General features: G+C 38.5%; 1 protein-coding gene across 1 annotated transcript; it reads left to right on the top strand.

The window, feature by feature from the left end:
• Positions 1 to 6: 6 nt before the first annotated feature.
• mrrf (mitochondrial ribosome recycling factor) lies at positions 7 to 16,652 on the top strand. Its single transcript, XM_056253380.1, has 7 exons — positions 7 to 128; positions 5,745 to 5,920; positions 6,242 to 6,394; positions 9,710 to 9,828; positions 13,111 to 13,202; positions 14,844 to 15,003; positions 16,058 to 16,652. Exons 2-7 carry the CDS (start codon positions 5,761 to 5,763, stop codon positions 16,133 to 16,135), a joined length of 762 nt encoding a protein of 253 aa, XP_056109355.1. The 5' UTR covers positions 7 to 128; positions 5,745 to 5,760; the 3' UTR covers positions 16,136 to 16,652.
• The last annotated feature ends 641 nt before the right edge of the window (positions 16,653 to 17,293 follow it).

Below are 17,293 nucleotides of genomic sequence, written 5' to 3'. Positions count from 1 at the left end.
TAACAACATGTTCTGATGACGCAAAACACTAAAATGCGATGACATGTGCCCTTGAGTTGCTCATGTTGTCAAAAAGTGAGTGTACTGCAAGCCATGCCTGCTAGGACACATTTTTCTACGTGAGGAATGTAAGTATGTGTGAATTACACTTGTATTGTTTATCACGCTAAATGGCTTAATGTATTTTTACTCGCTGTGTCTGTTTGAGTTTGTAGCGATATGTGGGGTTGATTTCTGCACTGCTCATAATGTAGCTAGTAGCATCATGGCTCTGCTGTGTTTCACTTCAGTCCCCGTTAGCTGACAGATGCTGGAGTACATTTGTCATGTACTGCAGTCTGTGGTAATGCACACTTGCTTTAAAAATCAACAGTTTGTCTGTGCTGGAAAAAATAATAATGGAAAATTCTTGTTCCTTGTTAATTGGGTAATGCTTGGAAACATTCTTATTAATGACAGACAGGGCATAAATGGAAGGCAAAGTAAAGCATGTGTTGTTTTTTAGTTTCAGAATAGGATATTCATATATCATTGGTAAAAGGGTTGTTTTAGGTTGCCCTACCAGATTTATTTCACTTTTACTAACAGTGTCTTCTGTTCTTTAAATGTTCCCTTTTAGGCACTTTCCTCTCATATATGATGAATCATAAACTATAAATGGCTCACTTCTCATCACTATGTAAATTAGAATCATATTTAATTAGCTAGAGATTTTATAGGAAAATAAACTTATTGAACTGGGTATACAGTAGAAACATTTAAATAAATGCATTTTGTAAGTTTTTAAAATCATAACATTTGTTAAATTAACACTCTTCATCCAGTTTTATATAGAGTATGGATATATATTAATTAAAGGCATATATCATGTCATAGTGGATGAAAAAAAGGTAATCAAACTTGTCCTAAGACAATTGTTCAAAATTCATGTAACTTTGACGAAAGGTTTTGATCCACTTTAAATATTGACTACTGTATTATAAATATAAAAAATATATATATTTTATTTTTTATTAACAAAATGTATTTCTTTAAAAAAAAAAAGAAAAGAATGTCAAATACATTAAAATACTGTTCATAAATACAATGACTTGAATAAACCGTACATGATACATTTGTTTTTAATTATAATTTATATTGATATTTTTAGAACATGAATACATCATGCTATATATCATAATTAAAATAACTCCTTTTGTAATATTTTTGTCATTTTTGCAGGAACTGTATTTCAAGGCTTTTTAATTAAAGGCATATCTCAATCAAAAAGGAATATCATCTTTATTCACCCACAATTATTCACGTTCATTTTGTCCGTTGAACACACAAGGAGATGTTTAGCAGAATGTTCATGCTGCTCTTCTTAGTACAATACAAGTGAATGGTGACCAGGTGGTTAAAGGGATACTTCGCTAAGAAAAACCCAATTCTGTCATCAACCTCATTGCTTTTAAACCTGAATGAATTTCTTTCGTCTGTGGGACTCAAAGATTTTTGAGTTTTGGAAGTCAGTAGGCTCATACATATAGGCTCTACGTACAACGACTCGCTGTAACTCGCTGCTTAACTAGTATACGATGCATCGCTAAAGAAATCAAGCTAGTCACTACTGTTTCCCGAAACCATATTTTCACAAAATTTTTCATTCAACCACGTTGGTTATTGATGCACTCTTCAAAAACAGCGCTTTAAATCTCATGACAAACTTAAAGATGTAAATGACATTAGTATGTATTAGAAATCAAAGATATAGATTGTAGTTAATGTTTATTTTGCTCAAGATAAGGATTTATTAAGTCCACATGTTATAAAAATAAGAAACTATGTTTCTAACCACAGGTCCAGAGCTGTCGTTCAGACCACACAACTTTGCGATGCTGATTGCGAATGTTCGTTGGAACTGTGGTTTTGGGAATCACGACTCGTTGAACGAATCGATGCTGATAATGACAGAACTTGCGGCCATAGTTTGCTAGCGATGCTTTCAGGAAACGTTTAGTTCCTGTCTCAGTGAAGCCCCTCCTTCTGAAAAGCACAATGTGCTCTGATTGGTCGCCTGGACCAGAGTGTTGTGATTGATGAAGCGTGTTTGGGAAATGTCCCTCCCCTTACCATAACCACAAGTTTCACACACTACTAAAGCCTCGTGCACACCGGGACGATTATCGCGTGCGCTTATCGCCAGCGTTTTTCGATACAATTTTTCGATGCGTCTTTGTGTTCATCATACCCTAGCGATTTTCACTGGCGATGCGCTGAGTGAAAGTGCAAATTCACTCCCTGACAGTAGATGCCGCTTATTGAAAAAACATCGAATCCTATTTGATCTGCAATTCCTCTTCATAACAACTCCCTCTTATTGAGATTTTTGTAGTCGCTGTGCCATTTGTCATAAAGTTCTTTGTGTTCAGACACCAAAGAGACCAGCAGCTCTACTGTACATTCATCTTGCCTTGTTGCATCTTCTTCGTTTATTACTTCCTCTCCGTCGTCGTCTTCTATCAATGTGTGCTCGGCAAGACCGTTTTGTGCTTGAGCGCCTCCAAGTACTGTAACTTCAGCAGCTCCAGGCACGTGAACAAAAGTGCCAATCTCATTGGTCGATCAGTTTTTAATGCGGGCCTCTTTTTTGCATATGGTGATGGCTGAGGAGAGATTCCCTGATATGATTGTAAAGCGCTTTGGGTGTACAGTAGTATATGAAAGCACTATATAAATGCCTCATTCATTCATACATATGCCTTGGGCGGGAATTATTTAAATGAGGAATATTGTGATGTGTTTGTTCCCGGAAGAAAACTCAAGACTGCAATTGGGGCGTTTCAGGGAGTTCAGAAACAGTGCGCACGTATATAGACTTTGTGCTTTGTAACTTTGCAGACCCTTTTCATTCTCAAACAGCAACATTACACTAAAGACACATGTAAAGAAGCACAATAAGATCCGTTTAACAACCCTAGGTTACTATTAATTTAATTTGTATGGAAAAGAGCATCATGATTATCTTGCTAAAAATCTCTTATGTGTTCAATGGACAAAATGGTGGGGGAGCTATGCCTTTAAATAAAAAATCCATGAAATACAGTTGCTTTTATCAATTGCGAGCCACACTCTCTTTTACGCTGGTGTGAAAGCAGTGGCCAATACATCATGAAATCCTACCGCGGGTTTACATTACCACAAGCCAATATGCTACACTGTGTCAGTTTTTACAGTAAGGACTTTTTAACGGTTCACACTGTAAACATTTCTTTCATGAGGTGAGCTCACGCAATGAGGGTATGCCAACCGCTGTCATTCCTACCGGTGTGAATCAAATGGCGGCGCGCTGTAACCCACAGACCACCTGCGCAACAGTTTTCTGCTTGACGGCCCCTCTAAACCCTCCATCCACACCCCGTGGACCAAAACACCCGTGTCGGACAACTCCCATCTCCTAAGGACGACAAGAAGAGTCACGCTTTTCATTTTTTTGAGCAGCATCTAACCATAACAGCTGCGACTCCCATTGAACCTGCAACATGCATCATCAAGAGCTGATAAAAATCGCGGTTCGTGCGTGTGTGTGGCTGCTATCAGACCCGTGCCATCGAGTTATCTTTATCACAGCAACTGTAAAAACACACAGCCAAACTTTTTTTCAATCGCTGTCCTTTGGAGAAGCACAAGCCAGGCTGTATTTTGACTAGTGGGATACCTCACGCTAGCCATAACAAAGAAGCACTGACGGAGGCGCAAGCAACCCGTGACGTATAGCTAGGCTATAGCTCTTTCCCAGAGCACCTGCGCTGTTGTTACAGTCCACGCTGATAAACAACCTCCAGTTGAAGAGTTATGCTACCAAACAGGGGGAAATCAACACCAGCAACACACACATTGCAGGACTCGGAGTCTCCACTAATGAGCTGATGAGTTGTATCAGATGTGTTGGATTAAGGAGACAGTGTTGGGGGACCTCCAGGACCAGGATTGAGGACCACTGCCCTAACCCTGAGAATTAAACTCAGCACTGTTTGTGCTACGGACATGAATGATACGGCAAATCCTGCGGCTTGAGGGGAGTTGTGCCATTACTTTACTAAGCCATCAGACTTACAATTTTCACCTGGTGAACTATAAACATGTTGGAAATTGTATAAACTTACATTGAAGGAAAGTCCTGAGACATATCAAGGGACTAAAATCATAGAAATTTGGGGGTGGATATTTTTTTTTTTTTAAACTTAAGCCAACTAAGAAACCACCCAGAACGCCCTCACAACATGATAAAAACATGCTAAAGTGACGTTTGCACACACATTTCTTCTGAAAATGTCTGAAATTAGTTTTAACATGGATTATGTTATATTATATATAATATTTTAAATGTGTATATTTAAAATATTGTTGGGAACAAAAAATAAAAAATATATTTTAAAATACAATTCATAAATGCAATGACTTGAATAAACCTTATCGTGTGATAATTTTGTTTTTAATATCTAGGTCAAATTTTATTTTAATATTTTTGTGAACACTTGCTTTAAAATCATACTAGGTTTTAATACAACGTAAGGTTTTAATTTTTCAAAGGATGGAATTCTTGAGGAAAAAACTGAGTAATTTGGCATAATTCTTTTTAAAATTAATATTATAAGCAGTGAAGTGGTTAATTTTATAAACATTGGAAAAACTTTTTTCGCCAAATCAAAGTCATGTGATAAAACAGGAAATGATATCATGTAGACTGCTCCTGCAGACCCTTATAACTGTCTGTCAAGGTCAATAAAGTCTCTTAAAATATCAGATAATTTGACCTTTCTATGACAATAAAAATGCTTTATTTTTTTTTTACTATATAAAACCAACATGAATACAATGAGTTAATTTCAACTTTGCACATGCATTTTAACTTTTTTGGACACTCTTGATTTGTCATTTACCCACTTGCTGTTAGATGTATTTGTACTAAAATGACAGTGACACTATTTTAGAAACTATTGCAATGCTTTTTAGTTTGTTAGTGTCTGTGTTTGATGAAACTGGTGTGCTTCCCAGTCTCTGCTGTGTTGTCTCTGCTTTCATATCTTAAAGGGATAGTTCGCCCAAAATTTACTCACCCTCATATTGTTTCAAACCTGTGTGAATTTCTTTCTTCTGCTGAACACAAAAGAAGATATTCTGAAGAATGTCGGTAACCAGACAGTTGACGGACCCCATTGACTTCCACAGTATATGGGGAAAAAAATACAATGGAAGTCAATGGGGTCCGTCAACTGTTTGGTTACTGACATTCTTCAGAATATCTTCTTTTGTGTTCAGCAGAAGAAAGAAACTCATACAGGTTTGAAACAACTTGATGGTGAGTAAATGACTGAATTTTCATTTGTGGGTAAACGATCCCTTTAAATCCCTCCCTGTTCTAGCTTGTAGTGTACTATTGTAGATGATGTTTGAAGCTTTCTATTGCTAGCACTTCTTGTGGTATTGCCTCGTTGGCTTGTTGTATTCCACTTTTGTAAGTTGTTTAAAGCCTAAAGCCTAAGTCGTTTAAAGTCAGATAAAGCCTCTGCTAAATGAATAAATGTAAGTGTAAATGTCTCTGTACTGGACTTTTTAGATTTTAGAGACGCCCCCTGGTGGCAATTTGAATCTTAGCCAGTGGCCAATACGTTTTTTTTTTTTTTACAGCTCTCAAAATCTGTATTTGATGTAAAGTTGCTCTAAACATCCTTGCATTAAATAATTTTCTTTCCATGATTTAGTATCGCTACCACAGACATGGCATTGAGTCATCTGAACCTCCTGCGGCCAGTTTTGTGCAGATTTGTGCCTTCTGTTGTGAGGACCCCGCTGGTGACTTGCTCAAGACTCCCCTTTCTGCCCCGTCCCGTGGTCCTGCCGAATTATGCCCGTCATTATGCCACAAAGAAGAGTAAAGGTGAGTGCAGGACTGCGGCTAGTACTCATCCCCCACAACAAAGAGCGTCCAGCATAGGGGTAGGAGTGGATGTTGTATTTGTTTTCCAAAGCAGAGCTTGTTTAGCTTCACTCAAGTGGGCTTTGAGCCCATATAAAGGGAGGAGAAATCCCCTCTTTTCCCTCTCTGACCTCCAAATCCTGCTTTCATTTGTAATTGCTGAAACAATCAGCCAGCATGCTGGTCACAATCTTTCATTTCTATCTCCAGCTTTTCTTTTGAAGGCACCAGTGATGAAGACGTTAATGTTTCTTTCTTCTTTGTTGCTTTTTTATATGTTAGCAAAGGCAAAAGGGCAGACGGCTAAAGTGAACATCAAGGCAGCATTGGTGGATGATATTATTAGCCTGGAGGATGTGAAGGAAGACATGGCAGCTGTCCTGACTACCCTGAAAGAGGATTTCAGCCGCAACCTCAGCATTCGCACATCACCAGGTCAGGACCTAGCAGGACACTGACACGCAAGGCAACCCTGTCCCTTTAACCCTATGCTGTGATGCTTGACTCGTTTGCCCCTGCTGGTGGATGTTATTACTACACCACAGAACTGCATCTTTGATCATTGAAAGCCATTCAAAAATTCTGAAATGTGCCTATTCTGACTATTATATGACTAGTTATATTTTGGAGAGCACTGAACTGGAATTGGCCGGACTTCACAGAATTTGAATTAGAATGACATGGACCGTGGAATTGACTAAATTGCAACTGATAGTTCTACACTTTCACACAACACAGGAATTACATAATTAATTTTGACTAATTTATTTACTTATATGTAGAATACATTTGCTTCTTAACAAAACATGAAAACAGATTTTAAATTAGTCTATAGCATTTCATCATATTTCATTTCAAAGTTTGACTCTATTCATTATTTAATTTATTAATTTGATGTACCATAATTTATGTTGACATGTTTATGCGTAATAATTTATGCTTAAAATAATAAATCTATTTTTATAGTGCTGTTATACCATATTTTTGGGATTGCATTCAACTTCCTTAAATTTAATTGAAGGAACTTCACCGCAATTTAAATTCAGTTGAGATGGGAAAGAGACAATTGGCAACACTTTAATTTAGAGTCCAATTCTAGTCGCTTATTAACATGCATATTATATTGGCTGTTTATTACTTATAAAGGATATATTAATGCCTTATTTTGCATGACCATATTCTACATCCCTTAATCCTACCCAGTACCTAAACTACCTTAAGACTACCTTAAGAGTTTCAGGCAAAAGCCATAGTTTAAAGTTAGTTAATAGTGAGAATTGGACCCTAAACTAAAGGTTTAATATGTGAAATAGCACATTGAGACTTCCTTTTTTTTAAATAACAAAGCAAACAAACAATTCAATCAGAGTTTTGAATCGGACCGTCTAAATTAATTCACAGAAATAATATGACTTCTGAAGCCATAAGAAGCTTTATTCACTGAGAATCTTCCCCCAGACGATCACATTTTCTAACATGCACTACTTTGGATAAAACTTGTGCATCACGATCAGTTACAAGACACAAGATCCTATGGTGTTTGGTGTCATTGACTTTAACCCACGTCATCTACATCAGGGCTCTTCAACTCCAGTCCTGAAGGGCCAGTGTCTTGCCGACTAATGTAACTAAAACTACCTGTTTGTATTTTGCGATTTGAACACCTTTATTAGCTTTTCCGTGTGTGTTTTGGTTAGGGGTTAGAGCCAAACTCAACAGGACACTGGCCTTCAGGTTACACAAGGCTAAGAGAGTATTGTGTTACCTCGTCCTCCCATGAGGATCAATGCACAGCGATCCACCTTTGCACATGTTCTGGCATTGACTATTGTTCCACAAGGTGGGGTCACCCTGTTTGCAATCCTACTTCCTGAAGTACATCCAGGTCGACCCCCGTTCACTCCAGCCCAATCCCTAAAGACCCAAAAAAGTTGGGCATTTGGGAATTGTGGTTGTGGAGTCCATGCTCTTCACTTTCACCTCCTGACCTTTGCCAGTCCTTTCCTCCTTTCTCCTTGATCCAGCACGGACTTGGTTCCATGGAACAAATATGGAAAGTCAGTGAGATGGCATGATGTTCTTTTAAGCAAATGATCAAATCATCTGGATTGAATTAAGCAGCGACTTTATTATGAAGGACAGGAGAATCACCTTGGCCGAGGGAAGGAGGTTGCGGAGTGCGGGATTAATGTGGTGACCCGGCGTCTGGGCACAATATACGAGGATTACGACCTGTCGGTCTGTCATCTGTAGGATAGACCGCTTGTGCTCGGCTCTCCGCAAATGTACATTCTCTTGTTCCAGATAAATCTACTGTCAGAGGATATCGCTTCACAAAAGCCTTTGTATTTTCCAAACACCTCATCTCAAGGACAGGAGTTTGGTGGTTCCAGCAGAGGCTCAAACAGCCATCATATGATGGTTCTTCAACAAGCAAATAAATCTAACATAAGCCAGTTTGCTTCTGAATATTGTCTAACCTATAGGCTCTTGAAACGGAGAGGGCAACAATTGGTACCATGACCAGGAAGAGCCCATTTGGCTAATAACTTCCCTGTTAATCTTCAAGGTTTTTTAGTGGAGGAAACAGCAAAATGTTTCACGGAAGCGTTAGCAGATGTGAACGCTTCCAGGTAGCACACACACAATCTGAGGTGGGTTCCAGGGCCAAATCTCTCCATACCTTTGCTCATGACAAGATAATGGTCGAAGTTTGGTCAAAGTCACATATGCACTATTGAACCCATCTGAAATTGGAATGAAGCTGGTTCGCAAAGTATGATCTTCTTTGATGTTACTGTTCAACAAGCTGACAAAATGGTACATATATGGAGAATTTGAAGTTCTGAAGTGTTTTCTTTGAGCAGAAAGGCACATGCAGGTTCTCTCATGAAAGATCAAAGTGCAGGGCAGTGCGTCTCAGCTGTTCTCCAGGCTCTCGTAAGTGTGGGATAAAGTAAGGTAAGACCGGGGACAAAGGGCGGGAGACAGAAACATAGCTGTGTGAGGTTAGACAGATGAGGGAATGAGACATGCTGGTGAAATGCTCTGGTTTTCTGTCTGGAGTGAAAGGAGTGGGTGCTTTCATCCCTCAAGGAGAGCGAGACGTGTCGTCACAACAGTCATCCGAAGGTGCCTCTTCTTTTGCAACCTTTCATTTTTTGAGACGGGTTGGGAAAGGATACAGAATGCAGGCAAATGTATAGTTGACAGACAGAATTATTCCATTGGTTTTCTTGAAGGGATAGAAAACTCAAAACTGTATCACATTACATTCTTTCTTCTGTGGAACAGACAAAGAATATATTTTGTTGAAGACTCATTTTCAGTTTTTTATCTACAATGGGATTCAGTGTTGGTTTGGGCCTCAATTATTTTAATTGTATGGACAAAAAACAGTTTTTCAGTTCAGAAACACGCATTTCCTGGGAGTTGAAGATGTTGCAAGACATCTTGTTGGTTACTTGCTTTCCATTTTTGTCGTGACTCACTAGATCATTGCTCCAGTATCTCATGGCAAGTAACTGTATATCAAACGTCACATCTTCTCTGATTGGTTGTGATTGATTTGGATGCGTTTTACATCTAGTAGGAAGTATGTGTTGTGATTCCTTACGATGTTTTAACTGGCATATTGCAAGTTTATTGCTATGTGTTTTGCTTATATTTTCAGTGGCAAATGGTTGAATAGCTCGCTGAATAATTGTGGAGAAAACCACTGGTTAACAAAGGATTGTGTAATGTGTTCAGGTGCGCTGGACCACATCATAGTCACCACAAAGGATGGCAAATTTCCCCTCAACCAGCTGGGCCAGATATCCATGAAGTCTCCTCAGCTACTTGTGGTCAACATGACTGGCTTCCCAGAGGTATGTAACCAAACTACAGATAGCTTCCTAGCAGAACTTCCAGTTCACACTGCTGCATGCAAAGTCAAGCACACACACACACCAAAAACACACTCTTTCTCCTACTGAAACCTGAGTGTGATGGACTCTTTCCAGCCTGGTTTCAGAGAAATTGATTGATTGTTGGGGGAAGCCCTTTGTTCTTGGAGAACGATTGAAACGTAGGCCAAGAGTCTGTGGTTAGCTGTCAGGCCAGGAAATGACCGCAAAGTGCCCTCTGGAACTCAGACCTGAGCTAATGTGTGATATCTCTCTCTCTATTCTGTGTCTTTTTGCCTCTCCACACATTGAGACGCTGTCTTTCTGTTTTCCATCTCCTCCTTCTCCCGTCACCACACTCTCCGCTGATGTATTTGAGTTCTTTCTGCGTGATGTTCAGATAACCCTAATGAGATTAATGCTTTCTCCTCTTGGCCTATGTCTACTCAATACCAAAGGCTCTGGTTTCCTGGTGACTCTAAAACCCACCAATCTACCTTTGTCATCCATCCTGGGAGACTTCAAGCCAAAACATGTAAGGGATAATGTACAGTCAGCCGGCCATTATTACAAAGTACACCTTGATAGGATGATCAAAACCAAAGCAGTGGGGTGTTGCACCCTGAAGGTTATATATAGATATTTATTTATATATTGAAATTTAAATAAATGTATGATTATCTGACTTAATTCTTCTGTTATTAGTTCATTACAACATATTAGCCTTTCAACGCTCCATGAATATTGCAATGTTAATTAATTGCATTGCATTTGTTGTCATGAAACGAGTGAAATATTCAGTTACTGTCAGTAGTCATTATACAAAAATATCTGACTGCTGAATGCCGCACTTGTCCATGTAATGTAATAAATCCAGAAATAGGACTAAATTTAACTTCCCTTGTGTGGGGGTCACACCTTATGTTAATGATATAATAATTAACCTTTTGCAAATGGATTTGCCTCTTCATCATAATACTAAAAAAGACCCTGCACAGTATTAAGGGGTCGGTTTTCATGCTCAGATGACCATAATGCCAGATGCGGCTGTTTAGGGTGTCAGGAAAAACTGGCCATTACCTAACAGGCCTGCAAAAAACAACACAAAGGTGACTGGCCCGGCCCGAAAGCAAACAGCTTCATGATTGTTCTAATCCATTACACACTCTTTGAGAAGACGGCGTTGTTTTCCATTCATTCATTAGAGGGCCGGAGAAGGTCCAGGCTGGTTGAGAAACCCCAGTGGCTGTTGTGTGTTGTGGTGCAGACAGCAGTCATTAGCTTTCGATCTCCGTGTGCCTGTGTGGGATCCAGAATCATTAAGAAAGCAGCGTTTTTTTTAGCCCACGGTTTCTGAAGCTGACTTTGAACCCTCTTTTTTTATATATATATCACAAGTACAGAGGGTAACTGGGCTTTTTTTTAAAGTTCCTAACCAGAACAATACTGGGTTTACCGTAAAATTCTGAACCACCAGAAATTAATGATGGATGACGTTCAGAGAGGAATCACACGCATACAATGGCTGAGTCACTGAGTCAGACCTCACAAGAAAGGCATTTAACATAAGAGGAGTGTGTGTACAGCTTTCTTTAAAGTGTGTGTGTGCAAAAAGGTAAAATGTTATGCTGATTATAGTTCCAACATGCTTTGAAGATTGTAAAGATTCCTTTACAGATGATTCCACTCTACACTTGGATTTGTTATGAATGTTAAACAATAATTAATAATGTTCTTGTGAAATATTTGATTGTTTTTTAGTATTCCCTTACATATTCACAACAGAATTTTGTTGTGTAAATTATTTACACATTGGCACGAACAACCAGAAAATAAATTGCACGAAATTAAAGGCCGATAAAAATGACGTGTGATGACAGTGAGGGAGTGAGTTTTGTGAATCTTTATGAATGGCTCATTAAAAAGAATCAGTTCATAAGAATCATTTCTTTGTTAATCAGACGTCACTTGCTCGGATGTGTGAACTCTAAGGCTACGTTCACACTAGCCGCGTTTCCATTACCGCTCAAATTGCGCAACTTGAAATTGAAACGATTTCACAAAAACTCCCATATATCGGGAAACAGTTTTTACCCTCGTGACGTAGTTTTTTATGCAATTCTGCAATGGAAACAGTTTTTGCGCATTTACATCTACTGTCAGTCCAAAAACAGTTTTTGTGCATATCCGATTGAAAACTGATCAGATGTATCAAGTGTGAATGGTAAAAAATCAAATCTGTTTCGAGCTACATGTGGTTTGAAATCCTATTCGAATCACATTTCTGAAAATCCGTTTCAGTCTGACCGCTCAGATCAGATTTAAACGTAAACGTCAGACGTTGTTATAGGAAACATCACTGCAGAAACAAGGTTGTGTTGTTGCAAAGTGACGGACGAGCAGAAAATGACAATATAACGGAGCCTCGTGTGTTTCTGCCGTTGCCTCAGAAGACGCAGGAGTCCAGCGCACGGCTACATATTGTAAACAAGACAACATCTGTATTGTTTTGCCGTATACCAAAATATTCCGGAAAACGAAAGAGTACCATGGGACACACAAAACGGATCTGAACAGTTGCGAAACACAATGTGGACAGTCAATAATTCAGATCAGATTCCAATCGGATACACAAATAATTGGATATAGACTCAGTGTGAACGTAGCCTAACAAGATGATATCTGATGAACGTGCATAAAGATGCACAGAAAGTTTGCAGAATTTGGCCAATGAAGCATTTTATTTATTTTTATATTTCAATCATATACTGTGCAGTATGCAGTACACTAGTACTCCAAACAGTCTATATCCTTATCCGTGAAACTTGGCGGCCCCCATGATGTATACTAGACTGCCTGCACACAAGTTCAGAGTGTAATCTCAGGCTAGTCTGGCCACAGGAGTTGTGATAGGTTATGAGGTGAACAGGCAGAAACAGGGTCACGTGGGTCAATGCCCTGCACTGCAACCTCTCAGCTCCATCCCACGGGATCTGGTGCTGACAGTGCCCCGCGGCGCTTCCTACACCACACACTCCTCCCTCTACCCCTCTCTCTGGAGCTCCATCATGGGGAGATGCTGCCCAGCTCCTTCTGGATCAAAGGGCCCGGGGTCGGGGGACTCCACTGATCTGGAAGGGGCTGGTCTAGTGAGATATGAGGGCTGGAGAGATGCAAAGGGTGCATGAAGGTTTGCAGCAGGTACCGCAAGCCCAGCTGGCTGTCATTAGCTCTGATGTGTGTGTTTGTGCGATTTGTCCTCAGGCCACGGCAGCCGTCACTCGGGCCTTGCAAGACAGCAGCATGGGACTCAACCCAGACGTGGAGGGCACCATCATCAGGGTGCCTGTTCCCATGTGAGTGTTTTACCGCCCAGGGCCTGAATCCTCATGACCACTCTCACCATCACTTTCTACAAGCTATGTTTGATTTCTCTTCAGTTCATGATGCAATCTGTGCAATGCTATTTTCCCAATGCTAATGTCTTTTGTCTTTTTAACTTAAGGCAAGCTTCACAATTGCTATGATTTTAGTGGGGTTTTGCTCACTTTTCAGTTGACCAGACTGGGAGATCATCTAGACCTAGGGATGCACGATATATCGGCCACCATATCGGTATCGGCCGATAAATGTTCATTTTTAATGTTATCGGCCCGATAAGAAACTTTGGCCGAAATATTAAAGCCGATAAATACTGGATTATTTCCTTCAGCTGAGACTCTTCAGATGCAAACTGTTCAACATGATGGTTTGAATTGCTTGAAATATGATTGGAATCACTTCAAAAAAGGAAAACATAAAATTATAATGAGAACATAATAATTGTGTGTTTGGGACATGGCTTTTAATGCTGAGACTTTTGTTTTTTTTTGTAATTAGTCTCTCAAAAACTATATAGAAAGATTTATCGGCTTTCAAATATAAAGAATTATCGGTATCTGTAAAAATGTTTGTATCGGTGCATCCCCATCTAGACCAGCTGAGAATCTGCTTGATCATGCTGGGAGAGGTTTTAACTTTTTTTCCTATCAAGGGGAAGAAGGGCCTTTTTTCACTTAAACAATCAGGCCAGATTGGGCCAGTAAACAATCACTAGCAACAATCACCTAGCATAGTAACACCCTAACAACCACCCAAAAATACCTTATCAATTGCATAGGAACTCCTTAGTATGTAACCACCCAGAACACTCTAGCAAGGGTTGCTTGCTTTTCTTCTTTCTTACATTTCAACCATATCCTGTTCTTTTACATCTGAAATATGTATTCAAAATGTATCTGCTGTCTGTTCTGTTAGAGTTTAAGATAACTTTGTATTGCTATTTTTCATGTTTTCCCTTCTGTGCTTCATACACTCGCTATTATATTTGATACAAAGAAGAAAACTCAGTGGTCTTCGATCTCTGACCGCCGCTCCTCTTCCCTGCCAAGCCAAATAGTCTCGCCGCACGGCCTTCATTCTGCAAACCACAAAACTCTTTGATTACGAGGCCGCGCAACAGCTACAGCAGCAGGTGCTTGTCTGGCAGCGCGCATGAAGGGGCCGAACGTCTCGCCCGTAATCAGCGCAGCCTCGTCGCATGCATTTGCATTTCTAAAGAGAGCGGGAGGCTTGATTGGCTCGGAATCAGTAATTATGAACATTGTTTGCAGTAAACAGACAGTACTCTTGGACTGTTTGCAAATGGCTGGCAGCAAAATGCCAATTATAAGATGGGGAAACTTCTACACCTACATCAAAATTCGGGCAAGAACAACAGTTTGTTGATTGTGAAACTTTTTAGTTTCAGATTATAGCTGTTTCTGGCTTAAGAATGTATCATAAACACAGATTGCCTGTCATAAGCGTCATATTATCAAAGTCTTAATAACATAGTCGGGACAATCAGATTTTCTCTCGCCTAAAAATATAAGTCTGCAAGACTTTTCTTCAGGAAATGATTATGATCTAAAATGAGTCATGTATTGAGTTGGTTTAACCGTATATTTGTCTGGCAGGGTGACGCGAGAACACCGGGAGAATCTGGTGAAACTGGCGAAGCAGTTCAGTAACAAGGCCAAGGACTTGCTGAGGAGAGTACGGTCCAACACCATCAGTCAACTGAAGAAGTCCAAAGAGGGCGTCTCTGATGATACCATTCACTTGATCGAAAAACAGGTCATACAAATGAGGATCAATAGAAAAAAATTGTTTGGATTTATCAGTTGGAGTAGTGATGCGGTATTTTGAAACTGTTGTAGAATAACAACAAAATTCAATATAGATATACCACTGTTTAATAAATAAATATAATTATAAATTGTTTTATTAGTAGTAGTAGTTGTAGTATTAATAATAATAAATAATAATGGTTTTTCTTATTAATAAATAAATATTATTTGAAAGTACTGTTGTAGAACAACAAAATGACAGAAATTCAATAAAGACACCAGTGTTTAATAAATAAATATATTATTAGTAGTAGTAGTAGTAGCAGTAGTAGTAATAAATAAAAATAACTTTCTTATTATTTATAAATAAACAAAAATTAATTTAAAAGTGCTGTTGTTCAACAACAAAATGACAGACATTCAATAAAGACACCAGTGTTTAATCATTAAATATTAATTATAAATTAGTAGTAGTAGTATCAGCAATAGTGGTAGTAATAATTATAATAATAATAATAATAAATAATTTAAATGTATAATAGATTAATATGTATTATTATTATTATTAGTAGTAGTAGTAGAAGTAGCAGTATTATTAATAATAAATTACAATATTATTAATAAAAGTTATTACTTAATAGTGCTGTCAAATCGTTTAATCGCATCTAACATAAAAGTTTGTAAATATATATATATTGTGTGTGTGTGTGTATATATATATATATATATATATATATATACACACACACACACACACACACAAACATATATATTTACATACTTTAATTATAAAGTATTGTTGTTATTATTAGTAGTAATAGTAGTAGTCCTAATAAATAATAACATTTTTATTATCAGTAGTAATAGTAGTAGTCCTAATAAATAATAACATTTTATTATCAGTAGTAGTAGTAATAATGATAATAAAATATTATTAGTAATTAGTTGTTGTATAACAAATAAATTACTACCCAAAAGGTATTTTTGCAGTTATGTGAATGTGTGACTATTATAAAGTATAACTATTCACAATATGCATTTGTTCTGTCCAATATCACCAGGTTCAACAAATGGCAGACAGTTACGCGGCAGACATCGACAAACAACTGGCCACTAAAACCAAGGAGTTGCTTGGATGACAACAAGGCCTTCCATGTCTCGCTAACATCAAGACAAAGGCTGTCAGCTGTTCTTAACTGGAACAAAAATCCCCCAAACAGAAAACCAGTTAATGATGGTGGTGATGGAAGCGCTGAAGGTGGTGTTTTGGACGGTGTTTTGGTGTTTTTCTCATGCATAAACAAATGTTGGCGTGGCACGCCAGTGGCTGATGGTGCTCCTTGTGTTCACATCTCCAAACAAACAAACGGAGGACAAATGAAGTTTTAATGTGATTTGGGGTACTCCTCCTAATCAAAGCAATGCCACAAACGGGGTGTTTATGTAAAAAGCACCGCACTGAATGTAAACTCTGTGTTCTTCACAGGACGGTGAAAGTCACACAGGGTGGAGAACGAGGGCACACGGCAACATGCTGCCAACATTTGTTTCGCATTCACTATTGGAGCCACCAAGCTAAAAATAGTCATTATTTTCATCTATATAATCAGATCTAGCAATGTAAACTGAATAAAATGCATTGGTTATTATTCTGGTGCTGTAGCCCACTCTGTTGTGTGTGTGTGTGTGTGTGTGTGTGTGTGTGTGTGTGTGTGTGTGTGTGTGTGTGTGTGTGTGTGTGTGTGTGTGTGTGTGTGTGTGTGTGTGTGTGTGTGTGTGTGTGTGTGTGTGTGTGTGTGTGTGTGTGTGTGTGTGTGTGTGTGTGTTTTTAATATTTCCACATCTGCTGTTTTTGTTTATTAATGTTGAAACGTAATGCCTAAGATTATTTTAGAATGGCAATTTAAAATATACCTTATTTTACCACAACAATTCTACACACTATAACAATGGTCCACTACAAAGAACCTTTTATGCGATGAAAGATTCTTCATGGAATCATAGATGCCAATAAAGAAACTTTATTTTTTTTCCAGACTTTGTATAACTTAAGCATGTTCTTTCTGAATTGTTACAGTTTAAAGTCACCATGAAATCAAACTGGACAATTCTTATTTTTTTACGGAATAATGTCGTGTTTATTATAAATGACTGAATAATTTTTCTTGAATTCATGTGCCCCTCATAATCTTGAATCAAAGTAACATCTCTTCTCTGATGATGTGTTTACTGGCGTGAGGGCGGGGCAACCTGTCACTCACATGAGATCCACCAATAGCAAACCACAACCATCCAAT

Source organism: Rhinichthys klamathensis, unplaced genomic scaffold (assembly GCF_029890125.1).
Source record: "Rhinichthys klamathensis goyatoka isolate OS25496 unplaced genomic scaffold, OSU_Roscu_1.1 h1tg000104l_1, whole genome shotgun sequence".
NCBI classification, from domain to species: Eukaryota; Metazoa; Chordata; class Actinopteri; order Cypriniformes; family Leuciscidae; genus Rhinichthys; species Rhinichthys klamathensis.
This window is presented reverse-complemented; position numbering and strand designations above follow the sequence as displayed.

Excerpts from the sequence above, each read along its gene's own strand:
- mrrf (XM_056253380.1), top strand. The coding sequence starts at position 5,761 with ATGGCATTGAGTCATCTGAACCTCCTGCGGCCAGTTTTGTGCAGATTT. Across the intron at positions 9,829-13,110 it reads ACATGACTGGCTTCCCAGAG|GCCACGGCAGCCGTCACTCG; the intron begins GTATGTAACCAA and ends ATTTGTCCTCAG. Across the intron at positions 13,203-14,843 it reads ATCAGGGTGCCTGTTCCCAT|GGTGACGCGAGAACACCGGG; the intron begins GTGAGTGTTTTA and ends TTTGTCTGGCAG.